This window comes from Rhinatrema bivittatum, chromosome 4, assembly GCF_901001135.1.
Source record: "Rhinatrema bivittatum chromosome 4, aRhiBiv1.1, whole genome shotgun sequence".
NCBI lineage: Eukaryota > Metazoa > Chordata > Amphibia > Gymnophiona > Rhinatrematidae > Rhinatrema > Rhinatrema bivittatum.
The window spans coordinates 117,888,549-117,916,355 of NC_042618.1; the positions used below are offsets into that span (position 1 = coordinate 117,888,549).

The 27,807-nt window shown below is 43.6% G+C and overlaps 1 protein-coding gene across 1 annotated transcript in view; it reads left to right on the top strand.

Annotated features, from left to right (window-relative positions):
• The window catches only part of MAP3K9 (mitogen-activated protein kinase kinase kinase 9), a 147,235-nt gene that overhangs the window by 75,212 nt on the left and 44,216 nt on the right, over positions 1-27,807 (top strand). The window contains exons 3-5 of the mRNA XM_029598754.1: positions 12,223-12,403; positions 21,338-21,486; positions 23,672-23,847. Of these exons, the coding sequence (XP_029454614.1) occupies positions 12,223-12,403; positions 21,338-21,486; positions 23,672-23,847 (506 nt within the window). The remainder of the gene's footprint in view (positions 1-12,222; positions 12,404-21,337; positions 21,487-23,671; positions 23,848-27,807) is intronic.

The window sequence follows — 27,807 nt, forward strand, 5'->3', positions numbered from 1 at the left end:
GATAGATTTGCTTGCACTGGGTCTCCAATGGTATGCAAATCTAACTCATGCATAGTTATTAAGGATATCATGAAATCTAGACTGGTTAGGTGTGCTTCTAGGAGATGATTGGGAAAACACTGTCAAGTTTAAGAGACCCAATAGCATTACAAAAAATATGTAAAACTTGAACTTTTGTAATTTTATTGGGGCGGATTTTAAAAGCCCTGCGCGCACCGGCGCGCCTATTTTGCATAGGCTGCAGGCGCGCGCAGAGCCCCGGGATGCGCGTAAGTCCTGGGGCTTTCTAAAAGGGGCGGGGAGGGGGTGTGTCGGGGGCGTTCCCGAAACGACGCAGCATTTCGGGGGCGTGCCACGGTGTTTCGGGGGCGTGCCCGGGGGCGTGGCACAGGCCAGTGGGCGTGGTCGAGGCCTCCGGACCAGCCCCCGGGTCGGGTGACGGCGCGCCAGCAGCCTGCTGGCGCACGCAGATTTACGTCTGCTTTTAGCAGGCGTAAATCTGCCAACAAAGGTAAGGGGGGTTTAGATAGGGCTGGGGGGGTGGGTTAGGTAGGGGAAGGGAGGGGAAGGTGGGGGGAAGGCGAAGGAAAGTTCCCTCCGAGGGAACAGGCAGCGCCCGCTGGGCTTGGCGTGTGCAGGTTGCACAAATGTGCACCCCCTTGCGCGCGCCGACCCCGAATTTTATAAGATACGCGCGGCTACGCGCGTATCTTATAAAATCCAGCGTACTTTTGTTCACGCCTGGTGCGCGAACAAAAGTACGCGATCGCGCAATTTTTAAAAATCTACCCCATTATATTTAGAGGCCCTTTATAATATAAGGTGTAGCTTAAGTAGCTTGGGCCTAAATCCAGCAATTGGCAGGAATGTAAATATAAAAAAAAATGTGGTGGTTTTGGTTCATTTGCCCTTTTCTGTCTTTTTTTGTCTTGTTTTTTAGTTGCAAAGTTATTTTGTTTATTTTGTTATATTTAATGTTTCCATTAAGTTCAGTGTGGGAAGCAATGCATCTTATTTTGGATGCTAACATTCGGGTTTTTATCCAAGTTTCATTAAATTTGCAGGCTGGCTTCAGCAGCGTAGCTTTGTAAAGGGGCAAAACAGTCCAAACAATGGTAGGAACAGCCTTAGACACAATGACATGGATAAAGCAGCACCAACAGTGGCTTGCTGGCTGCTCATCCAGAGCACTTATTTCCCCAATGTACTGTGGAGTCATGAACTCCCCACTGTAATGGGGCAAAAGATTAATCAAACCAGCTAGATTGCTGGTGAATTATGCTTGCTCAGGCTAAGGACGGAGGAGACACTGGAAGAAGTCCGCAGCAGTCCTGCCATAGGTTCCATACGGCCTGAGTGGAGTTGGGAGGGGGGGGGTCAGGTTTGAGGATTGACTTCCCCTTTGCTGATACTGATTCTTCTAATGGGGGACAGAGTCCTCAGCATGCCAGTTTTTCCTCAAAGCACCTAGAGAGGAGCAGCATAGCAGGAGCTGTGGTAACATACTATAGCACTGAGTGAGGATTAAAGACACTGTTGCATCCGTTGGTCTCAGATGGCTTTGACCTTTGTGCCTCAACTTTCTCTTTGCTCTCCCTGCTAGTCTTGGGAAGATGGCTACCGCCGTGTCTGCATGCTGCACTCTCCGGCATCCCCGGAACGGCAATGACAAAGCCTCACGCCATGTTTCTCCTAAGGGCCTCCTAGGGTGCGCGCACGCCACCCACGTCTTTATCCACGTCATGGCGGGAACCTCGGGGGCGTCCCCCTCGAGTGACGTCACGCCATCCGGGTATTTAGCCTGCCCTTGTTTGCTAGCTCATTGAGTTAGCAAGGATCTTGACTGGATGGAAAGCCTCCGGTCTGAGCTATTCTGCTGCTGTGGGAGCGCGATGACCCTCTTCTGCATGACCTTGACGGGTTCCTGAAACTGTTCAGATCAGTATTCAATGACCCTGCCAGGTACATGACTTATCTGAAGCAAGGTAATAAACCTTTACCAGACTTCGCCATAGAATTCAAGATGGAGTCAGAATTACATTGGGACCCTAAGTGCCTGAAGACCCTCTTCTTTGAAGGACTGAACTCCCAGTTGAAAGACGAGCTGGTGGCTCGTGAGATGCCTGAGAACTTGGCTGAACTAATGAAGTTGGCAATAAGGATTGATTGCTGACTTCGTGATAAGGTTCAAGAGACCAAGACTCCCAGAAGACCACCTGAATATTGGGAGTTTTTAATAATCTATATCTATCTTCTTTCTAGCTATCTATCTATCTATCTATCTATCTTCTATCTATCTTCTATATTTATTTATTATATAAATAAAAATGTAAATGTTCATTTGTTCAAATCTTAAATCTCTGAAAGTTCTTCATTGATTGCGTTGAAATTTTGACACAACGTTGCATTTGAATATGTACGTGTTTTTATATACCTATATTATATAGATGTCACACCTGTGACAGGTAAAAACATGCTTTTTTTGGAATAACAGCGCCATCTGTTGGACGTACAAGCAACACACGCTATCTACAATATAAATGGGCTCTGACCGACAGCCCGCAAATGCGCAGTAGAGAGCAGCTCTACCGCGCATGTGCGGACCATTGAGCTCTGCGCTACGTGCTGGGTGTCACAGAGGGGAGGAGGAAAGAGCAGACAAGTTGCCGCTCTGAGAAACGGCTCAGCCCATTCCTCCCCCGCTGGGGAAGGAGGGAGGGAGTAGGGACTGCCGGACAGTTACACACAGGAGGAGGAAAGGGTAGAAGAGTCACTGAGCCAGTCCGTCCTCCACCGGGCAAGGGGGGAAGGGAGTTGGGACGGCTGGAGCAGAGCAAATGCAGTAGAAAGCGGCTGTGAAGAGATCACAAGCAGCTGCAGCCTGCAGCAGCCAAAGCGCAAAGAGCTGAACAGAGAACAGCTCGCCCTCCTTCCCCGCCCCCTGAGTCCCGCAGATAAGGAGAAGCCAAGTAAATATCCCGCAACTGCGGGGAGGGGGGAAGGCAGTGCTGTCAACCCGCCCGTGGGTCTCAGCCGCCACTGGAAGAGTTTACATGGGCATCGCTCATGTAAACAACCAGCAAAACACCGTGACGAAAGTGAAAGCCAGAGCCCTGCTCCCTCCTCCCTCTCAAGCCCCCAATCGGATTTTTTAAAGGCACAGGTCTGCCAGAAAGAGCAAAGTAAGCTAGGCATCGTGTCCCAAATCTGTTGCAGTGCCTGCCTGCCCTTTGCGAGGGGGGGACGGACGGAGTGTTTTCCTCTCTCTCCCAGACACAACTGGCGTGGGAACTTTGCAAGCTCTTGCGAGTGCAGAGCAAAGACTTAGGTGGGGAGGGGACAAAAATCCCGCCCGTTTTAACTGTGTGAGAGAGAAGTGTGGTAATGTGCGTTGAAGGCGAGTGTGAGTGCCAGAGAGAGAGGGAGACTACATGAGGGATTGTGTATGTGTGTGAGAGGGATTGGGCGCGCGTGTGTGTGAGGGACAGAGGGAGAGTGTATGTGCAAGAGAGAGAGAGAGAGGAAGCCTATGTAGGGGGCTGTATGAGAGAGAGATTCTCTACCCCCCAGCTCTCCACTTATAGGTTACAGTGGAAGGGGTTCAGTGTAGAGGGGAATGGGAGAGCAAAGGAGCTGGGGCCTGTAAGGATAGAGTGATAGGGGTCTGAGCCTGTCCCTCTGCCACCGGGGAAGAGGGGAGGGAGTTGGGATGGCAGGACCATTACGCCTCGCGAGATCCCCCTCGGCCACTGCTGCAGCTCCTACCGCCACCTCTGGCCCTTCGTGGTGCTGGGGGGAGGGGGGGAGCGGAGCAGAGCAAAGACGTAGGAGGAGAGGGGACAAAAATCTCGCCCGTTTTAACGGGCTTAACAACTTGGACTAAATATTTTTCAATTCCATTTCAATGTTTCCGATTGCATTGTTAAATTGAATTTTCATAGATTTCGATTTATTTTCATTTTGATTTAATTATTTCGTGTGACATTGAGTTGGAATTGAGCTGTATCGTTTACCATACTGTTCATTTAGTGAGTATAGTTTGTTTTTTCTTTTTCACTCTTTTTCATTTCTAGAATTATGCGGTTTACATCTAGACACGGATTGCTTCTCACATGGACAATTATATGTTGCGTGTTCTAGAGTCGGCAAATCAGACAATCTCTATATCTGCACAGACAATGGAACAACAAAAAATATTGTATACCCACAAGCATTGTGAAATTAACCATATTCGAAACGTGCGCTTTCTCTTTTCTTTCTTTTCCATTTAATCAGACTGAGCCACAGCAACGCATGGCCGGATACAGCTAGTTAACTATAAAAATAACACAAAACACAGTAAGGGTGATCAGAGCAGGGAAGGAAAGCTGCTTTTGGATGCTGCCTGGAAAAGCAGTAGGAAATCCCAAGTAAGGTTTATGAATGTCTGATCCATTTAAAATTCCTTGGGAGGGTTAGTTATAACCTACCAATGCTGTCAGAAGGGACACCTCTTGTGTTCTGCTGCTGTTGTCATTTGATACCTGCCTTACCATAATGACTTTGTCATCACTTTTGGCTGAAACAGTATATGAAATGGAGGTGCTTTCTTTGAGAGTATTGAATTGACCTACATTGTCCTTCACCTTGTGGTTTGCACTGCAGTCTCAAGCCCTGCCCTTATAACTAATGGAAGGATGTTATTTGGCATTGCTTTGTAGAATTTAGCTGCCTTCTGGAATTAAAATGTGATTGGGCAGCAGTGAGGAAACTCCCTTGCTGACAAAGCAGAATAGAGAGATTCCCTTTTTTCATCTTGGTTTTTATTCTTGCATTAGGAATAATAGCGTTGAGACAGTGGCACTTTGGTAAGCACAGCTTACCTAGCTCTGTTAGCATCAAGTGAGCTTCTAATATTAAAACTTCCTTTTTGTAATCATCTGAAGAATTTAATGGGGATGTGCAGTGCAAAATTTTCAGTTTGGTTTATTTTTTCATTTTGGAGGGGTTCATTTAAATTCAGTTCATTAAATGTTTTTTTTTTGTTTTTTTTTCATTTTGGTTTGTTTGCCAAACTGGAAAAAAAAATTAAACAAAAAGCTCCCACTCCCCCCCCCCAAAAATAACCCTAACCAGAAAAAACAAAACACAGGTTTCTGGCACCCTTGGCTGGCCTTCCCAGACCAAAAAACTGCCATGAGCAGGGCCCAAGCCTGAGGTCTAGCCCTGGAGCCTTGAAAAATGCAAGGGAGCTCCGACTCCAGCCCCATCTTACCCCAGTCCGGTGGAGAGACTAGGCTTCATTGCAAGGCCATGGTGCCAAAACCAGGCCTCTCTGCTGGGCACTAGCTTCAGGACAGGCCTTGGTGCTGGGCCTAGACCAGATTAGGCTGAGCTTAGGCCTCTGCTCAAGAAGCAGATCTTGGGGCCAGGACCAGGCTTGTGCTGGGCCTTGGCACCAGGCCCTGTCACTAGATCCGGACCAGACCTAGGCCTCTGCGCTGGAATTAGGCCTCAATGCTGGGACCAATCCTTAGTGCCAGGCTCTGGCACAGTGCCTGGCCTGAGCTAGGCCTTAGCATCCAGCCTGGTCCAGGATATGCTGTGGCACCAGGCTTTTTGAGACCTGGGTTTTTTTAATTAAAAATTCAACAAATATGAAAAACCCTACAGATTTTTGGGCATTTTCATTGGAAGTTATTTTCAGTTGTTCCATTCAGAACAAACTCAAAATGGCCTTGTTTGTTGTAGTTTTTGCATTTGTTAAAAATGAATGCAAATCTCTAGTATTTAATAACCTGGTAGATCTGTCCTGTTAAAGATTTCAGTGCTTTCCACATTTGCTAGACTAGTCCATATGACTTTGAGCAAACACTGAACATTCTTCTGTTTGTAAGCCTAAAAGTTTATTTCTGCTGCTTTGTTCTTCCAGTTCCCCCCTATTTTAACCCCCTCCCCATCTCTCTGCAGAATTTGATAAATGTGCACCCTCTGTCTGGGAAGTAAATATCACTGTTGTGGGATGATTGGGACTCCCCACCCTTGTCTTGAGAATTATACCTGGAACTCTTGCACTCAGCTATGTCTGACCTCGAAAGACTCATTCTTTGGATATAGCTGAAGTAGCAGTTGATTGGGTTTTTTGGGGGTTTTTTTTGCCTTTTCCTTCCTTTTGCCTTCTTTGATTCCCCCCTCCTGACTTGCTGCCTAGCTGGGGAAAATTTACCAATAGGCAGAGCGGATAAATGCCTGTGGGCAGCTGTCCTGCCTGTGTGAGTCACTCGTTTGATATCATCAGTTGTGGTAGTACGGCACTACGGTGGCTGTTCTTGTCACTTTCTAAATTGTAAGGGCCCCCCGTGGAACTGCAGCATGTAGTAGCCATTTCATTCTGACTGTCCTTGTCAGGATTGTCACTGCCAACGGGCTAAATAGTGCCCTAAGCAACCGAGAGAGGAAGGTGGCTAGCTGTCCACATGTCTGAGAGCAACTGGGGTGGGGGGTGGGATGGTATAAATCCACCACTGTTCCCCAAGTGGCATTATCAGTTGGCACTAGGAAACCTTCACTTGCTCAAAGGTTGGAAGAGTGGTTAAAACTGCATTCTAAAAAATTAAAACTTGTAAAGCCCTTGAGGAATCTGCTTACATGGGAGGGTTTTAGAACTGTGTTGCAGATGCTGTTTTTCGAACAAATTGACTATTGTAGTAGCCTTTATATTGGTCTGCCTAGTACGTACGGGCACTTCAGCTGATTCAGAATGCAGCCGTTAGATTATTAAATTAGGGTAAAGAAAACCGAACATATTACACCTACGTTGGCTACCGATGAAATGGCGTCAGTTTAAGATTTAAGTTGTCATCCATAAGCTCCTATATACTGAAACGGTGTGCTTTTTAAGAGCAAAAGTGCATCTGTATCAACCAGTTTATTTATTATGATTTTCCACTGTAAGGTTGCTAAGTGTCCCATCACTACATGAGCTAAAACAGAAGTCTGATATCTTGTGCATTCTCTTGTACTGGTCCTATTCTCTGGAATGCGTTACCTCAAGAGTTACGTAAAGAAAGAGTTATCAAGAAATTAACAAAATTAGTTAACTCACCTATTTGTAGAAGCTTATAAATAGTTCATGTTTTTAGGGATATTTTTAGTTAACTGACATTTTAATGTTTTAACCATTTTTGTTTTTATTTATGTGATTTATGTGTTTGTGAACATGGAATTGTTTATGGATGTATATAATGTAATCCACATTGCACTACATTTAGGAGATTGTGGAATGTTAGAATGATTAAATACAGCAGCAGGTCTGGTTTCAAGAGTAGTCCCAATGAATGTGCATGAGAGATCCTGAAAACTAGACCAGTTGGTGGCCCCTGAACACCAGAATTGCACATCCCATTTCTAAGGCACACCCTCAGCACTGCTCTGTGGCCAGCAGTAGCCTCCATTGTAGCAGTAGCCATCTTATCTTCCTTACTGGGAGGCCTGATTGGTCCTGATGGACAGTGGAATGAAATTTGGATTTCCTGCACTGCAGCACAAAGTGCTGTGGCTGTGCAATAAATACGATATCAATCACAACCTGTGGCTCTCAAAACACGGTATTTTACCAGACTCTTTTTGTGGTTTGCAAACCACAAAAAGAGTCTGGTAAAATACCGTGACCCTATGAGTAGTGGTCCTACAAAATGATTTGGTCATTGGATGGGATATTAGCTGATATAAATTAATTAAATAAAGAAACCAGGTTCACTGACATTTGATGTATTGTGTGCAATAAATATGCCATTCCATGGAAAATGATTTTTAAAACCCATCATAGAATATGTAAGGATACAGTATAAATCAAAACATTCAGGCAGCTAGCCTGGTGATTATATCTGTCCAGGATCTGGAACAACCTTAAGACATCTGTTTTGTGTGTTTGTCTATGTGGGCTGTAGTCAGAATGATGGTGGGAAGGAGACTGGCAGTACAAGGATCTTTTATCCAATGGGATAAATAGACTTCTGAAATGATTTTGAGGCAAGATGTTTGTACTTCATCAAGGGATCACATGGAAGCATTCACACTAGGTCAGGGATGGCAAGCTCCAGTCCCCGAGTGCCACAAACAGGCCAGGTTTTCAGAATACCCACAATGAATATGCATGAGATAGATTTGCATACAATGGAGGCAGTGCATGCAAATCTTTCTCATGAATATTCATTGTAGATATCCTGAAAACCTGGCTTGTTTGTGGCACTCGAGGACTGGAGTTTGTCATCACTGGACTAGGTGAACCCCTACTGGTAGTGAAACAGTCCCTGATTGCAGGAAAACCAAAACCCATATCCACTCTCCCATCACCTTGTGCTTGAATTATTACAATCTCTTCCTGACAGGTCTGCTGCTGAGCCATCTTTATCCACTCTGGTCCATTTAAAATTCAGCTGTGCAGCTTGACTCCCCCCAGCATCATTATGACAATGTTATCCCTCTTCTCACAGCTCTACATTGGCTCTCTATCATTCAGTTCAATCTTCTCACTTTCAAATGCATTCCCTCTGGAGCTCCTTGCTGCCTCTCCTCTTTGTCTCCCCTTACATCTCTTCTCATAAACTCTGTCATCGGCAAATTGCTGTTTTCTGTGCCCTGCTCCTCTCATCAATTCCAGACTCTCTGCTCGCTTTCTTGAGGCATTGTGTACATGAAATGGCCTTCCTGAATTGGTGCGTCTTGCTTCCTCTCTGTATGTATTCAAGTATCACTTAAAACCCACTTTTCTGAGATTGATTTTAAATCCAAAAACCTTGACTCTTCCTGATCTTGGCCCTCTAAGTTAAACGTGCTTTACTGTAATTGTTAAATGATTACTAGAAAATTGTCTTGTGTGTCTCAACTAGCTTGTAAGCTTCATGGAGCAAACGTGATTTTTCTGAGGCATCTCTGCAGCACCGTGCATTTCAAAAGTCACTGAGAAAGTAGTTTTGGATCAGTTACAAGAATATATTACTTACAGTAACTTCCTGGACAGCTTCCAGTTTGTGTTTTGTCCTCTTCACAACACTGAGTCTTTACTACTCCCCAGTTTTTATTACATCTGCCAGGATTTTGACGTCTGTAGTACATTAATTTTGATGCTGTTAGATAGCTCTTCAGCTTTCAAAATTCTTAATCATGATATATTGCGTGGAAGCTTGGAGTCCTTAGGAGTTTCTTCTACTGTACAGAGAAGGGTGACCAAAATGATAAGGGGAATGGAACAACTCCCCTATGAGGAAAGACTAAAGAGGTTAGGACTTTTCAGCTTGGATAAGAGACGACTGAGGGGGGATATGATAGAGGTGTTTAAAATCATGAGACGTCTAGAATGGGTAGATGTGAATCGGTTATTTACTCTTTCAGATAATAGAAAGACTAGGGGGCACTCCATGAAGTTAGCATGTGGCACATTTAAAACTAAACGTAGAAAGTTCTTTTTCACTCAACGCACAATTAAACTCTGGAATTTGTTGCCAGAGGATATGGTTAGTGCAGTTAGTATAGCTGTGTTTAAAAAAGGATTGGATAAGTTCTTGGAGGAGAAGTCTGTTATCTGCTATTAATTGAGTTGACTTAGAAAATAACCACTGCTATTACTAGCACCAGTAGCATGGGACAGACTTAGTTTTTGGGTACTTGCCAGGTTCTTATGGCCTGGATTGGCCACTGTTGGAAACAGGATGCTGGGCTTGATGGACCCTTGGTCTGACCCAGTATGGCATGTTCTTATGTTCCTCCTTTTTGGATGATCATGCTTTTATGGTTTCGATTGATGACGCTTCTTTTAAACTGTATCCTCTAGCTACCGGTGTCCCACAAGGTTCATCGCTTTCACCTGTTTATTCAATATGTATCTTGTACCTCTTTGTTCTGTTCTCGCCCACCTGGACATCAATTTTAAATTATATGCGGACAACATAAAATTTTTCTTTCCTATCTCCTCCACAATTGATTCGGCCTTCTGAAAGTTATCCTTTTGTCTCTCTCAGATTAGAGACTGGCTATTTGATAATCTTGCTTTAAACATTAGCAAAACCAAAATCATCTTCTCATCAGGGATAGCCCTGGCTGATGCATCCTCCACCTTCAAAGGGCACTTGATCCTTGTCTTTTTTCAGGCGTGAGACTTGGGCATTTTGGTCAATTCTTCTCACATTAATGCATTGGTCCAATGCTCATGCTTCAAGCTTTGACATCCTTGAAACTCCATCTCCATATGGTTACTCAGTCACTGGTCCTTTCCTCCTTAGATTATTGCAATGCATTTTTCTGGACCTTCCACATATACATCTTTGATATTTCCAGTTGAATCAAAACTCTGCTGCCTGCTTCCGGTTGTTGCAAAGCTACATTGGCTACCAGTTATTTGGCAGGCTGTTTAAAATTCTTACCTTATTTTTTTTTAAGGCCCTCAATGATCTTATGCCTTCTTGCATTGCTTTTTCTTTACAAAGACATCACCCTATTCGCCCTCTTCGCTTAGCATCTAAAAGCCTACTACAAATTCCTTCACTCAAGCAAAGTTGATTGGCTGAGTCTCGAGAGAGTAATTTTAGCATAGCAGGTCCAAGTCTATGGAACAAGTTACTGAACAAGATCAGAGCAGAAAGTGACTTTCTCTGTTTAGAAAGTTGCTAAAAATGCATCTTTTTTTCCTGTGCTTTCTATGATTGATGCTGCACACTGCTTTGCTAGCGTTAAGTGTTGATTTTGAACTTGATACTTGGTTGCTTAATCATTATGTATCCTGTACACTATGTTGCTGTTTTTGTTTTGGTGTAGTTACTGTTGAACCTTTTATTGTTTTCTGTATATGGTAATGTAATCCGCCAAGATTTGTTGATCAGCGGAATATAAATTGTGCAAATAAATAAATGCCTAATAGTGCTATAGAAATTTCAGGTAGTAGTAGTAGTAATTAGGAAAGTGCAAACCAGTGTTTCAAAGACAAGAACAGTGAGACCCCATGGGAAAAAGCAGCACTGGTTCTTTAAAACTGGTTATTTCTCAAGGGTTGTAAGGTTAGTGTCCACTATTGCACAGTTACAGTTAGATTTACAGAAATCTTTCAAATGGCACAAATATGTCAAAATAGTTTTTTACTTTTAACTTCCTGTATGCTTCCAGCTTCATCACATTCAACATTATACGGATTATTGCAGTAAATGAATAATCAAAAGCAATTTGACACTTATAATGGCTGGTTCTATGATATGAGCACTTGGCCTCTGAATTATGTTTGTTTATTTCTCACAAAATTCCCAGCCTCACAGAGGTTGCCCAAAGTGGGGTAGGAATTATTAGGAAGGGAATGGTGAATAAAACAGAGGATGTCATAATGCCTCTGTATTGCTCTATGCTAAGACCATACCTTGAATACTGTTTTCCAATCTGGTCACCACATCTCAAGAAAGATATAGTTGCAATGGAGAAGGTTCAGAGAAGGTGACCAAAATGATAAAGGGGATGGATCAGCTCCCCTATTAGGAAAGGAGAAGAGATGGCTGAGGGGGGATATGATAGAGGTATTTAAAATCATGAGAGGTCTAGAATGGGTAAATGTGAATCAGTTATTTACTCTTTCAGATAATAGAAAGACTAGGGGGCCCTCCATGAAGTTAGCATGTAGCACATTTAAAACTAACTGGAGAAAATGCTTTTTCATTCAATGCACACGTAAACTCTGGAATTTGTTGCCAGGGGATGTGGTTAGTGCAGTTAGTGTAGCTGGGTTTAAAACGTTTGGATAAGTTCTTGGTGGAGAAGTCTATTACATGCTAATAGTCAAGATGACTTAGAAAATAGCCACTGCTTTTACTAGCATCAGTAGCGTGGGATATACTTAGTGTTTCGGTACTTGCCAGGTACTTGGAGCCTGGACTGACCACTGTTGGAAACAGGATGCTGGGCTTGATGGACCCCTGGTCTGACCCAGTATGGCAATTTCTTATGTTCTTATGTTCTAACTAATTTAAAAAGAACACAATAATTAAAACAATGAAACAAAATGCAGTTAACATACTTTGGGCTTATATAAATAAGCACCTTGGTCCAAAATAGTGCATGCTTGAATACCCTCAGATTTATTATTTAACTGCTGCAGTTTGTACTTGACCTCATAAGGAACCATTCTACTAAAGTTAACATTTCTTGGCAGTAGTATCTTAACTCAGAAAGTTTTTAGCCTAATTATGCTTTTTTTTTCTGTTTTAGTACTGATACTTGAGAAGGTGGAGAATGGAGACTTGAGCAACAAAATATTGAAAATAACAGATTTTGGTTTGGCAAGAGAATGGCACAGAACTACTAAAATGAGTGCGGCGGGGACTTACGCCTGGATGGCACCTGAGGTCATTCGCTCTTCTATGTTTTCCAAAGGCAGCGATGTGTGGAGGTATTGATTGATTGGCTTTACTTCTGAGAATACTCTTCAGCAAATCTTCCATGTTTAGCACTAGTTGGTATTCCCAGATGTAAGAATGTCTTAAATTCATAGAGTCCTTATTTACTAGACTTTGCTAATTTATTAATGCATGATAAAAAGTGAAAATGAAATAACACATGTAAATCACAATTTCTCCAATGACAATCTGACATAAATTAGTTCTAACACATGGGTGATGTCATCTGATGGTGCTGACCCAGATCCAGCTCTCAAAGCTCAGTAAAAATTTAACTGAGTATGCTTGAGAGTCCTTATGTACTTGTTCTCCTTCATGAGCCCCTCTTTCTTTTTTTCTCCAAGCTACCGCATGTGTGTGTTCCCAATCTTTCTCTACATTTTGTGATCTAACTTCTTTTATTCATCAAGTTTTTTCTTCCTTGCTTTTGCTTTTCAAGCCACTACCTCAGCAGCCCAACAGAACTTTTCAGTTCTACTTAAAATAAATAAATAAATAAATAAATAAATAGTGTGATTATGGAGAAATTGGGACCCAAGAAGATCATAGTGATGTCAAACCTGCATCTATGGGTGCCAGATGTCCCATCACAGATTTGCATTCATTTTGCTATTGCTGCATGGAGCTGGCTTATGAGTCTGCCAACTACTACAGTTATGGGATGATGTCTCCACAAGTGCAATAACACTGTGCCTGGAAAATGGAGGTCCTGTGGAAGGTGCAGCACAGCCACTCCTCATCCTGGAGCAAGGTATCAACTGGCAATCAGTGTAGAAAATGAAAACAGGATACCTCCTCCTCCCACAAGTTGGGCAAGTCTCTCCCTGCCACCCCCTTCCCCCTCATAGTGTCTGTTCCTGGAACCATCTCAGGTCAGGGGTTGAGTGTGGTGCATACGAATAGGCATCTGCTGTGATGCAGAGAAAAGTACCTAAGAGACATGAAGAATCCCTTCCAATGCCTTCTCCCTGCACTGTTGGCATGGCATGGGCCTCCCCTGAAGTGGAAGTGGGTCAGAACCTCCTGAGCACAGGTGCCATCTTTGTTTATGGTGTGAAGATATCCATGACATCAAGCTAGCTCCACCACCATTCAGGGTGCCATCTGTCTCTTTGGTACAGCCTGCTTAAACCCTGTCCTTGTGGGACTGAGTGCCTTGGCATCAAAGCACAGAAGTCTGTTATGGCACAGAAGGAGATGTCTCTGGTGTCAGCCATCAGACGTGGCACCAATTGCTGGCTCTCATGGTGAGGATGTTGAATGCATAGTAGTCCCTTCCTTACTACTTCCTAAAAAGGTTGGAGGACATGCTGATTTTGGTTAGAAAGCCTTCTACCAGAAGATCTTAAAGCTTCAAGTGGAAGAGGTTCTTGACTTGGTGTGGGACCAGCTGGTTGGATTTATTTTCACGTGGCCCAAAGTACTTATTTTAATATCCATTGCTCTTCTCATCCTCATGCTTATACACCTCTTCATCTAAGTGCCACTGCAGCATATTGCCAGAATCTCGGATTCAAGTCCACCATCAGTATTAAAGTTCATGAGAGGTTTTGGCATTTTATGCCTCCAGTGCCTTGGGAACTCAGTATAATCCTTGTTCAAATCATGAAACCTTTCATCAGATCTCTCGAGTTGGTAGACTAGAAGTTTTTCACCTGAAAAGTATTGTTCCTTGTAGCTGTCACTTCGGCTCGAAGAGTAAAAATTGCATGCTTGCTTAATGATACCAGCTCCCAAAAAATGAGACTCTCAAACACCAGAAAAGTATTTTTGTAGGAAGCATCTGGAAACCTGGCTATTCATATCAGCTTTTGGATCACAGCCTGATCCACATACTCCTGACCAGATCCCCGACCCACAATCCTAGTCCCAAAGGAAGTATATGAACTGCATCCCTTCTGAATCCAGGCTCCATTCACTCTACCTTTTATTGTAAAGTTTTAGCCCACTGTATATACTTGTCATGTTGTTACTGTGTTTAAAGTAGTATTTGTTCCTGTACCATCCCACTATAATTCTGCTCAATTGCAAATTGTAATCCTCTGATATCCTTGATCTCTATTACTGAATCATAATTGCATGCAGCATGCTTTGAACTCTCTTGGCGGAAAAGCATGACACATAGCATGATTGCAGTATATACATTTTAATAATCCATAACCATTTACTAAATATACAATGACAATGATGATTTACTATTCACCTTATCTGCAGTTTTTTTTTACAACAAGGTGGTTCCGCATACTCTAAGTTGCTTCCAGAAGTGGTATCTGTATTTGATATTAAACAAACTGCCTATTTTTTTCCCCAAGATATCATGCAAACAGAGGAGAAAGGACTCTTCATTCCTTGGACTGCAAGAAAGTCCCAGTATATTACTTGAGAAACATAGAAATATGATGGCAGAAAAGACTGTCTGGCCTATCAAGTCTGCCCATCCATCTCACTAACGTAGCTTTACAATTCCCATCACTCCCTCTGAGATCCCTTGTGTTTATCCCATGCTGTCTTGAATTCAGATACTGTTTTTGTTTCCATCCATCTACTACTCTCTCTGCAAAGAAATATTTCCTAACATTATTCCTAAATCTTCCTCCTTTCACTCTCATCCCATGACACTTCTTTCTAGAGCTGCCTTTCTGTTGAAAGAGGCTTGCCTCCTGTGTATGGAAACCTTGCCTCCTGTGTATTTAAATTTCTCTATCATATCTCATCTTTCCTCTGGGTTATACATGCTTAGACCTTTAAGTCTTTTCCAAAATGCTTTAGAACAAAGGCCATTGACCATTTTAGTAGCCCCCTTCTGGACCAACTTCAACTGGTTGATATGCTTTTGAAGGAATAGTCTTCAGAATTGTATGTACACAGTATTCCAAATGAGGTCTCACTAGGGACCTATAGAAGGGCAATATCCCTTTTTCTGCTAACCATTCTTCTCCTTATGCAGCCAAGCATCTTCCTGGCTTTTGCTGTCAATTTATCCGCCTGTTTGGCCACCTTAAAATCATCAGATACACTCACCCCTGGATCAAGCTCTTCTGTTGTGTTTAGAAGGATTTCACCCCAAATACCGTATCTCTCCCTTAAGTTTTTGCATCCTAAATGCACAACTCTGCTTTTTTTAGCATTAAATCTTAGCTGCCAGTCCCTAGACCCTCTCGTCTTTGTTTGATCCTGTTTCATATTTTCCACACCTTCCTGGCTGTCCTGTTGAAGATTTTGGTACCATTAGCAAAAAAACCCCTAAACTTTCCTGACAATCCTTCTGCAGTATCACTCATGAAAATGTTGAAAAGAATTGGTCCAAGGATCAATCCCTGAGGCATACCGCTAGTATAACCCTGCTCCTTGGAGTGAGCTCCATTTACCACTACCCTTTGTCACCTTCCACTCAACCTTTTTCTAACCCAGTCCATCACTCTAGGGCCCATACCAAGGATGCTCAATTTATTTATGTCTCCTATGCGGAACTGTGTCAAAGGCCTTACTGAAATCCAAGTACACTACATCTAGTGTGGTTCTTTGATTCAACTCTGGTCACCCAGTCAAAGAAATTGATCAGATTCATCTGACAAGGATCTCCCTCTGCTAAAACCATGCTGCCTCAATATCTGCCCATCTCTGGAACTATTCCCGACTCTAAAGAAGCATTAATAAGGTAAGCCAGCGGAGTTGTCAGAATCTCTCTAAGTTCCCTTAGTACCCTTAGATATATCCCATCCAACACCATTGCTTTATTTACTTTAAGTTTAGTTAGTTCCTTACAAACACACTTTTCTGAAAATCAAGGTTGACCTCATTTTCAGTCTTATTTGTATTTGTTTTATGTTCTCTTGTTCCTGGCCCTTCCACAGTAAACACTGAAGAGAAATATTTAAGCAATTTTGCTTTTTCCTCACCATCCCTCCCCTTCACCTCTGAGTCTCACAATGCTACTTTTGCACTTCTTACTAGCACTAACATATATTCCAAAAAATGTCTTGTTTCCCCATTTTACTGTATTTGCTATTTTTTTTTTCCATTTGAATTTTTGCATTCCTGACTACTTTCCCAGCTTCTCTTAGTTTTTTCAGATATTGTCACCTGTCTTCCTCTTTCTATGATTTTTTGTGGTTTATGAACTCTAACCTTTTCTCGGTTACTTTTTCAGCTATGTTAGTAAACCATAGTAGCCTCTTTTTTCTCTCTTTATTTACTTTCCTAACAAAAAGGTTAGTTGTCCTTATATCTCCTCCCACTGATCTTCTACTTCCTCTAGATTTCTCAACCAGCTAACCAGTTCCTTGAGATACTTCCATATGTTAACAAAGTTAGTTTTCCTGAAGTCCAGGACCCTCACCTTGGAATGAATCTTCAACTCCTGTACTCTAGTACTGTACCACAACATCCAGTGAATATTAGCGTGCAGGACATGCAGGTTCATTTCAAGGCAAGGATCCTAGACTTCAGAAAAACTAACTTTTTTTTTTAAATGGGAGAGTACTTAAATTAGATATTAGCTGGATGTGAAAATCTAGGGGCAGTAGAAAAGCAGCGGGCAAAAGTAAAAGGAGATATTATAAGGACAACCTCATTGTCAAGGCTTCTCATCTGTTCATTTCCTTTGATACCAACAGATCAGAACAAGCAGGTACCAAGCAAACTTTAATTGGCTATTACAGTGGTTCTCAACCTTTTTTCTATTGGGATACACCTGACAAATACTGCTTACATGCATGACACACTGAACACTTGACCATCATGGGGCTATATATAAACATATATTCTGCATCCAGAGAACCTGCACCCCCCCCCCCCCCACCCCCAGTCCCCAAACAATGGATGCAGAGGAGATTGATTTCCCCATACAATTCACCATATAAAAGAAAGATTCTGATTCTGGTACTATCTCAGTAACAGAAACATAAACTCCTTTACTGCCAGGCAAATTGTGAAATACAAAACCTGAAAAAAAGCACATGTGTAGCAAACCTGCCGTACCATAGCAATACTAACTCCAAGAACTCAGCAATATCTTTATCTATGAAAAGGCAACAGAGCACCACCAGTGCATGTCCTATTGAGAATGAGAAAACACAACAAATAAGACTGATACAGATCCCTACATACTAGTAAAATACCCCACCTCACTCACACATACACATTTCTAACCTTCACCAAATACAGAATAAAAGATCACAAATTACAAATGTGGAGACAAAAACTGGAATGGAAACCTCAAAAAGCCTCTCTGCATGCAGTGCAAAACTGGAGAGCTAGAAGCAGAAATACATTTCCTCCTACACTAAGCAAAGTACAAAGACAGGAGAAATGCACCCCTTAGCACTCTCCCTCCATGTCTCCATCATCCTTCACGTCTCCCAATTACTCCCTTTCAATCATCCACTCACTCTCACATCCCTGCCCAGCATTCCTGACCCCCCCAATCCTCTTCCCTGTGCTCCCTGTCTCCCCACTTGACTCTTTCTACTTCCTCCCTGCCTAGCTACTCCAACCCCCTGTTTCTCATCCCTTCCTACTCAGCAGCCCCCACACTCCCTCTCCCTTCCACTTCTATCTGCCCAGAATCTCCAACCTTTTTCCTCACCTTCTACAAGATAAAGAGATCAGCAGCAGCATCACTCCCAGTCTCAGCAGGGGAAGAAAGTTTGCATCCCATCGTGGCCCAGAACAGCAGGAGTTGGCAATGTTTAGCTCTGACCTGGGTGAAAGAGGAAATAGCCTCCCACTGGGCCAGAAAGAAGAGAAGGAAGTGAGAGTAGCCTCATCAGGCCCAATGTAAGAGAAGTCAACCAACTCCCACCCAGGCTGATAAGGAGACAGCTGGCCCCGTGACACACCTCCCATAACCTCGTGACACACCAGTATGACCCAACACACTTATTGAGAACCACTGGGCTAGTGGACTGTACCATGCTCTGTTATGCACTGGCTGGCTTGCATATTAGATTTTCGAGGCTCATCAAATGAGCCATGGAGGCTTCAGTGTCTCATCTAAAGGCCAGTGCCATTGAAGCCATTTACAAAGCTGCTATTTGGTCATCATGTCACACATTCATATCCCACTACTATCTCAACAACCTTTCTTGAATGGACAGTAATTTTGGTCAAGCAGTTTTGTGCAGCTTGTTCATTCACTTTCTACTGGTGGGATCCGGGTTGCCTCTTTCAGTAGTTGCTTCACAATGCACTCCTCAGCTTGGGACTCCTCACGCATTATTGCTAATTCATGCCTGCTTATTAATGTATTTGCCTTTAAATAGGGTTTTCCATGAACAGCAGGATGAGTTAGCCATATTTAATACCCACCTACCTCACTGGAAAGTAGAGTAACTTGCTAAAGCTTAAGCTCTGGAAGAGACTGAGGGACTAATGAGACAATGTGAACATGTGAGGACTCCTGTGCATGACAGTTAAGTCTTTACCGAGCTGGGTCTGTGTCGGTGCCATCAGATGTCCCCCATGCATTAGGGCTTATTCATCCTTCTGTCTACAGGTAAGCAAACTTGCTTTCCATGCATTATTTCCTAGTCTATAAACTCAGTGCAATTCAGGTATGGTAATGAGCTGTTTTGCATGCAAATGCAAACAAAAACAGGCTCATTATTGTGTAAATTGAATAAAGCAGCTTGTTTTAACTTATCTTTTAAATTTGTAAACCGCTGTGGCCAGATTTGTCTGATTTAGCAGGTTAAAAGAATTGATAAATAAATAAATTAAGCCTTGCATGCTGCGTTATTCCATGGACAGATTATTTAGCCTTTATAACTGTACCTGTAAAGTAGTAGATACTTTTTCCCTGGAAGCACTGGAATGCCCAATGCATTCCAAAGCTCCAGTAGGTCTTAAGTTAAAGGGAGTGTATAGCCCCAGAAAAGACCACCAGCTCTGAGTAAAAAAAAAAAAAAAAATCTCTAGAGGATCTAATCACACCCATCCTCAAGGACCTCCACTGGCTACCGATCACCTTCAGAATCCAACATAAAACCCTAACACTCATCCACAAAACCCTCCACAATGACAAAATGGACTGCTAAGCGCATCCCTACGCTTTCACACATCCCAACGAAACCTCCACTCCACCAACACTGGACTTCTCCCCATCCCCACCCCAAAAGAGGCACATCTAACCACAATGAGAGAACGCGCGCTATCTGTAGCTGGACCGTCGCTTTGGAACAACCTACCAGTACAACTAAGAAATGAACCTTCAACTCAGCTATTCAAAAAACACCTAAAAACTTGGCTCTTTCGACAAGCCTTCCCCCAGTGACCTAATGCCCCCCATGTCCAAGTTACCAATGTTAGACTCATGTTTTATATAGTTTTCACATTACTAAGTTACCCATGTTAGATGCATCTTTTATATGGTTACCACATTTCTCTGTAAGAAATAAGAATCCCTTCGCTTATTTCATTCTCCGTTCCCTGTAAACCAATGTGACATCTTTGATCTAATGTTGGTATATAAAAATAAATATGGGATCCCCTTCTGCACTCTCAAGTTGATAAAAATTAAAATAAAGGCCCTGTCCTCAGTCCCTCCACCAAAGCTTACTTTTAATAAAGACTCCTTTTCTAGCTGCTTCATTTTCAAAATGGTGCTGGCCAATCCTATGCTCTCCTCTGCCCTATCACTTGATAGAGGCAAAGTTGTGCCTGGTGCAGTTTGAAAACGGAGCCGGTGTAGCAAGAGCAAATGGGAGCTGCTCCTGTTCCCATTAGACCATCAGGGATTATATAAACAAGCTTTGAATGGGGGCAGGGAGTGGGATGGAGAGTCCAGTGCGGGTGTTTGGGGCAATTCTTTTACCAAGGGGGTGGGATTCTTTACTGGTGGAAGGGGGGACTTGGCTGGGGGCCTTTGTTTTAATTTAAATTTTTATCCACTTGAGAGTGCAGAAGGGGGGAGGGGCGTTGGGAGAAGTGGTCCTATTAGACCCTCAGGGATTTTTTTTTATTCAGGGCTGGGGGCCACTTCTGGGGCTGTGTGGCTCCATTCTGGGATGGGAAACTGTAATAACATGTTACAGCAACCAGGAATGTGTGAAGTTTCCTGCCGTGGCAGTACAAGGAAAATTACCAGACTGTAGTACCACTGCAGTAAATGTACTGCACTTTAATAAACAGGCCCCATAATTGGTAATCTGATCATTCCAGGACTAAATAAAGTCCTGGAATCCTCCTTTATATATCTCTCAAAAACAAGTTGCTAGTTGAGATTAACCCTACTGGCAATGGTAATCCCCTCTATTACTAGAAATGTAATCATGGAAATTTTTATTGGCGTAGTCTGGGGGTATGAAGAATCCTGATGCTTCTAGCAGGATGACTACTTTTACATTACAAATGACAGAATTAACAAGAAGCTTTTATTATACTTCTTCCAGCAAACATGAGCATTTAAACAGCTGTCTTGAAAATGAATAATAGTAAATTGGTAACCGTGAAAGACTTGTTAAAGTTGTGCGATCTCTATGCCAACCTGATTTCCAGAAGAGGGTGTTACGGATAAAGGTGATGAAGATGGTAATAAAAATGGCACTGAGTGATCATGATAGTTGTGATTGTGATGGTGGTAATGGCAGAAACGGGAGCTTAGGTTTGGGCTTAGATCCATCACTGGTTATTATGAAATGCCCACACTAATACTGTTTCACAAGGGAAAAAAACAATTGAATAAAAAATATTGACAACTCTGGTTGGCAATGGGCTTGCATGGGTTTAGTTGCAGAAACCATCGTATGACTGGGGAAACTGAGAGAAGTGCCAGTTTGCTAATTTGCAGAAAACTATTTGCTCAGCTAATATGCAGTTTCAATACAGATGCTGTATTAGGCGATTTGCTCAGCCAAAAATATTTGAGAAGGCTCCTGAGCATATATGTTGTTGGACTAAGCCCTGTGGTTTCTCTCTTTCTTCAATAGCTATGGTGTGCTGCTTTGGGAGTTACTGACTGGAGAGGTGCCATTTCGAGGAATCGATGGTCTTGCAGTAGCCTATGGTGTGGCCATGAACAAGCTGGCCCTGCCTATTCCTTCCACCTGCCCAGAACCTTTTGCCAAGCTCATGGATGGTAAGGTTTACAATATCTTGATTGCAAGATTGCAATCTGGAGAAAAATTATGTTTGTATTTAATGCTGCATGGTTTATTGCTATAAAATATACACAGACATGCAGAAGGTCTCAAGTGGAATGAATATGTTATATCTGATCCTGAAGGAGGCTGGATATTTGTCGCACATCTCATTAAATTAATTCGCAGAATGATTGTACCTAAAACTAGCCCCCTCCTGAAATTGCTGATTTATTTTGTTAAAAATGTTTTTCTAATGCAGTTGGAATATTAAGTGACCTAGTCTAAATATTATATATTGATCTTAAAAACAGTCCTTAGTACACCCTATTGTAGCGTGAACCATGTAACTGATAAAGAGCCCTTCTTCCAGAAGGAAAAAAGATAAAGAAAAGAAAAATAGAAATCTTTCATTCTTCTGGGATAGCCAGGTGTCATTTCACAGAGACAGAGTGGGTTTATTTCTCATATTTTGTGGGAGAATTTCTGCTTGCCTTTTTTTTCCACCAATGGAGGAAAGCTCAACCCTCTGTAAATCTTTAGTGTCCAAGGATCTCTAGTGCAGTCTTTCCCAACCCTCTCCTGTAGACACACCTATCCAGTCAGGTTTTCAGGATTGCCCCATTGAATATGCATGAGAGAGATTTGCATACCCTGGGTCTCCAGTGTATGCAAATCTATCTCATGCATGTTAGTAATGGATATGCTGAAAACCCAACTGGTTAGATGTGCCTCCAGGAGAGGGCTGGGAAACACTGAGGCGCTGGAAATCCACAGCTGGAAGTTGTATTGCATTTTTGTGGAAGAGAAGTTGTCGAGGACTCTGTGGGTGCAACCTTTGGAGGGTGTCCAGCTCAAGTGGAAGAGAGGGGAGCCTTTGCTGAAGGACAACAGCACTTATAGGCACCCAACGAATTTGTGATTGGTAGAGCAGAGCCTTTATTATTCTTGGAAAGAGTGGCAAGGGAGGACAGTAGAGACCTCTGGGATTGATTCCATCCCTCTGTCAGGCAGATACAATAAAACCCGCGGGAGAGCCAGTGCTCCGAGGCGAGCGCCCGCTCTCCCGACGCGCGCCCAGGCCACTCTCCAGGGCGCACGATCAAGTATTTAAATGAGGGCCCACGGTAAAAGGAGGCGCTAGGGACACTAGCACGTCCCTAGCGCCTCCTTTTTGACAGAAGCGGCGGCTGTCAGCGGGTTTGACAGCGGATGCTCAATTTTACCGACGTCTGTTCTGAAACCCACTGACAGCCACGGGTTCGGAAAACAGACACCGGCTAAAATGAGCGTCCGTCTTCTGACCCGCGGGCCGATTTTACATTTTTTTTTACTTTTGGGGCCTCCGACTTAATGTCGCTATGATGTTAAGTTGGAGGGTGTACAGAAAAGCAGTTTTTTCTGCTTTTCTGTACACTTTCCCGGTGCCGGCAGAAATTAACGCAAGCCTTTGGGCAGGCGTTAATTTCTGAAAGTAAAATGTGCGGCTTGGCTGCACATTTTGCTTTCTGAATCGCGCGGGAATAACTAATAGGCCCATCAACATGCATTTGCATGTTGCGGGGGCTATTAGTTTCGGGGAGGGGTTTGCAGCGCGTTTTTGACGCGCTATTACCCCTTACTGTATAAGGGGTAAAAATAGCGCGTCGAAAACGCGCGGCCAAACCGGGGCTAAAGGTGCGCTCGGCTGAGTGCACCATACTGTATTGGCCTGTGTATTAGTGTAGTTTCTTGTTTGAACTGTGAACTATAAGTTTTGGGAGAATCTGAAAGTCTGACCTAGATTCTTTAGGGCTTTTTTTTTTTTGTTTCTGTTATTTTATTATTCAGTAAACTGATTTGTTTTGAAACACATTTTTGTAAAGCATCATCTTTTTATGGGCTGTGTGTGATTCCCTTGAACCTTACAGCATTAAACTGAACCCCACTAGAAAGAATCCTGATCTGGGTCTGCGGACCTTTTCCCTCCCTGCTCTGCAATACTTGAAGGTGTTCCCTTGCCCTCTGCATGTAGTACCCTGAGAAAGGAGTTTTCACAAGTTAAAAGGGAATGGAGAAAACATTCTTAAAATGTTGATCCATTCATAGTGAACTTGTGCTACTTTGTGCTGTGGTGAAAATAGATTCTGTTACAAAAACACACACAAAAAAAAATCTGCGTAATTGTGTTTTATGCTTTCTCAGATTGCTGGCACCCAGACCCACATTCTCGACCATCCTTTGTCAATATCCTGGATCAGCTAACCAGAATAGAGGAGTCTGGCTTCTTTGAAATGCCTCAAGATTCTTTCCAATCACTGCAGGAAGACTGGAAGCATGAAATACAGGAAATGTTCGACCAACTCAGGGCGAAAGAAAAGGTAACTTGGATATGGCAAGTAGTTACAATAAATAAATACATATGTGCATGCAATCTGTTTTCAGAAATATGACCCAAGCAGCTGACTTGAGTTGCATTTGCTACTTGTTCAGTTGTATTCATAACAGCAGCCACACACAAATTTCCAACAGCTCCAAAGAAATACTCAGTGCTATCTGCATCCATGGGAAAGGTAGAATCGCCACATAATTCTAGACATTGTTGAACCAAATTAAAATTTGTTTACGTAACAATTTCTCTAGAACATCATTGGACAATGAAAAATAAGCTATGTTAATTTTCCATCTTCTCTAGCAAAGAGAAAAAGATAACAGAAAACGAACGAGGTCGGTATTCAGTAAGCCGGCCAGATGCAAAGTTACCTGGATAACTTTAGCCAAATATTCAGCGGGACAAGTCTCCACCTCTGCCACCTCCTAAACCCTTTCCGATAATTAAAAATGACACTGTCTAAAGGTAGCTGGTTAGCTCTGAAAATCTGTGTTAACTGGCAGTGTAAAAAAACACACGCACACAAATAGTGACACTGGTGCTGCCTGTGGACCCCCCTCCCCCACCTCAATGTTCCCTCAAATTTTTGAAAGACTACATGTTCAGACATTTTCTTTTTGTGCAACTTTTTATAAGCCAAGTTCAAATCTGTGCACAAAGAGCCAGAATAATGCAAATAATTATGAGATTTCTTGTGTGTGCTATGTTTTGCTGTGTGTGCAGGCTTCACGTCCTCTGTGCACATGCACAAAGCTCAGAGGGAACAGTGCCCTCTCTTATTCCGATCCTCTTCCGATAAATACATATTATGGGCCTGTGCCCCCCAAATCCACCCCATCCCGCTCAAATGGAAATCCTTTCGGTTGAAATCATCCTGATCCCTCTGAGCAAATACCACCCACAAGTTGCCCATCTCCCTGTGGACTCAGATACCCACAGACTAGTGCCGTGCCTATGAATGACTGTTTGTGTGCCGTGCGGAGTCAGACAGGACTAGCTCCTCTTCTCGGTGTTCTGCATTGCTCTGATAACCCGGGTTCACATGGCATGCGAACAGACATTCGTAGGCACGGCACTAGTCTGTGGGTGGAGGTCTGGGTCACCAGAGAGATGGACAACTTGTGTGTGTGTGTGTGTGTGGGGGGGGGGTGGATCCAGGGTAGCACCAGTGTCATTTTTAATTATCGGAAAGGGATTAGGAGGTGGCAGAGAGTCTGGTCGGCAGTGGAACCTTTCGTGTGTGTGTAGGTGGGAAGTGGAGGTAGTCGGTGCTTCTCTGGCTAACTTTAGGACTGTGTTTTTTCTCCATCCAGGCTTTTGCCAGAGAAATTTACCCAGCTAGTGCTGATATTTAGCACCAGCTGGATAGACGTATCCCCATGCCCCGGAACACCTCTGTCCTGTCTTTTTTTAAATCTGGTTAAGTTGTAGCTATGACTTAACAGGGCTAAAATTTAACCATTCAGTGGGGAGGGACATTTAAAGCACAGGGTTTGTCTAGCTAAGTCCTGACCTTAGTAGGACAAATTCTTTTGAATATTGACCTCAAAGTATTAAACATGAAAACAGTAGAAACACAAAAAAAAGTAGAGAAATTAATATTTTAATAACCCCTAAGAGAGAACAGAAGACTGGGAGGGAAAGGATATGTTCTAATACACAATTGTAGTGTTTTCTTTTATGCAATTGACATAACACCAAGGGGTCTATTTTTAGTAGGCCGTTTAGTGGATAAATTATCTGGCTAAAGGTAACTGGATAACCTGTCCAGTATATTCAGCGAGATAAACATCCCGCTGAATATACTGGACAGTAAAACAGTGCTTTACTGATGGAAATAGCCATTTACGGAATTGCTTGCCCAGTATGCGGCTAAACTTGTACCTGTATGTGCGAAAGTTTACCGGCAGTAAGCAGGGGCAGGGTTGGGAGGAGTTGAAACGTACACATTTTTGCATTTTTTTAAAGTATGTGTGCAGATTTTCCCGAAAAACTTATGCACACATCAGCAGGTGTAAATGTTTGTGAGCAATTTTGGTGGAATAATTTTTGAAGGAAAAGTATGCATGTACTCTTCCCTTTTGAAAACTGGTGTAAAGTACTGTTGAAGGTAGTGCCACCGGTCACTCTTCTAGTCGCAACTGGGCTGGAATTCTCTGGTTACATAAAAAAACTGAACCACTGGTTAAGTCTCTGGTGGGGTGCTTTTCCATGGTCCCGCTTCCAGACTCCTCCTTCCCTGGAGGCCAGGCCAAGTACTCCAGTCTTTATTGCCTATACTTTATCCTGTTCCTTGCAGGGTGTCACAGCTATGGGTTCAAATCCTCTCACCCCAGTTGGTGAGCTGGGTTTAAACAAACATAGTCCCAGGTTATCCCTGTAGTTCAAAGTCTTCATAGCCTTACTTTATCAAACCACATCAATCTCAAACTTCGGGACTTCAATGCAGCCGGAGCCGCCGCTGACGTCATCATCACTTCACGGCCTGGAGGCCACAGTCCCCAGGCTTTCCTGGCGGCTGGAGCCATCCTCTGTGCCTCCAGCAGTGGCAGGAGCCGCTGCTGACATCAGGGCCTGTGCAGAAGCCCGGCTTCTCCCTGCACTGCTCCTGCAGCATGGCCGCTGGCCATGTTTCTGCATACTTCCTGCTTCCTGTCTCCTAAGGCGCAGGCCTCCTTCACTAATTTAAAGGGCCAGCTTCCTGGCCCACCTGGACTCCTCCCAGGACGTCTCCTGATCTTCAGCCCTATATGAGGGCCCAGCTTCCAGTCCTGAGTTGCCTTCGCAAGGAGTTAGTTCGTGGGATCCCTCATTGTTCTTTATGTTTCTGGTCTCTTCTGGATTATCCCTTGTCTTCCTGATGTCTCGTGGTCTTCCTGATGTTCCTTCCTGATGCCTCGTCTCCGCTTCTGCTTCTTGGACCCTTAGTTCCTCATTGCTATCTTCTCTGGCATGTCACGTCATGTCTCGTCACCTCGTGGCATGGGCCTGCCTTCTTGTCTTGCAGCACTAGTCTTCGGAGGGTCATCTTCACTTGAAGCCAAGTCTCATCTTGGTCCCATGTTTCATGCCTAAAGCCAAGTCTCGTCTTGGCTTCCTACCCTATGCTCGAAGCCAAGTCTCATCTTGGTCCCTTACCCTGGAAATCTTCTTGGCCCTTGAATGTTCTGGTGGCTGCTCCGTCCATGCCTAAGACTCTGACTGAACCTGTGCCATTCCAGCGTGGTCCGAGACCAGCCATGGGTGGCTGTGTAGGGCGCATCTTGGTACAGGCTTCTACTGAATCTTCGCCATGTTCCGGCTTCAATTACCACGTATTCGTCTGGAGTCTGCTTCGCTCTCAAGCATGGTCCGTGACCAGCCCATGGGGTCCGCCCGTGTCGGTGGACTGTGTAGGGCACGCTGCATAGCAGCCTCAAACCAGTACTTGTTCCTAAACCTTGATCCTGAGTCTTTGTGCTCAAGCTTCTCGTCTGAGTCTGCACGCCCCAAGTCTCCTGTCTGTATTCATGTTCCAGAGTCTTCATTCGTCCTTGTCTCCTGTCCGGCCTGCTGCCTTTGCCGTTCCCAGCGGCAGGTCCAAAAGGGCTTGGAGTAGTATGAGGACCTTTCAGAGACCAACCAAGGGTGGTTGGTCTCACTGAGGTATGCAGGTCGGCAGGGGCCTGGGATTGGTCTGGACCCAGATACTGATCTGTCTCACCAGCTTCGGTGTTTCCCCGGAGCTCCTCTCTGGGTTCACAGAGGTCCAAGGGCACACATCTCCTATTCTCGCGCAGCAGCCAAACCCTGCGTGTACACAACAGTAGTGTAGGGGTTAAGGGCCACTTTTACATGCAGAGTGAAACGTACGAACAGACAGCACACTCTTGTGAATATCTGATGTCCTTTGGAGTGAGGAAACTCACACAGATGAGATTTGTACAATGTTCTCGCAACCTAGCATGAT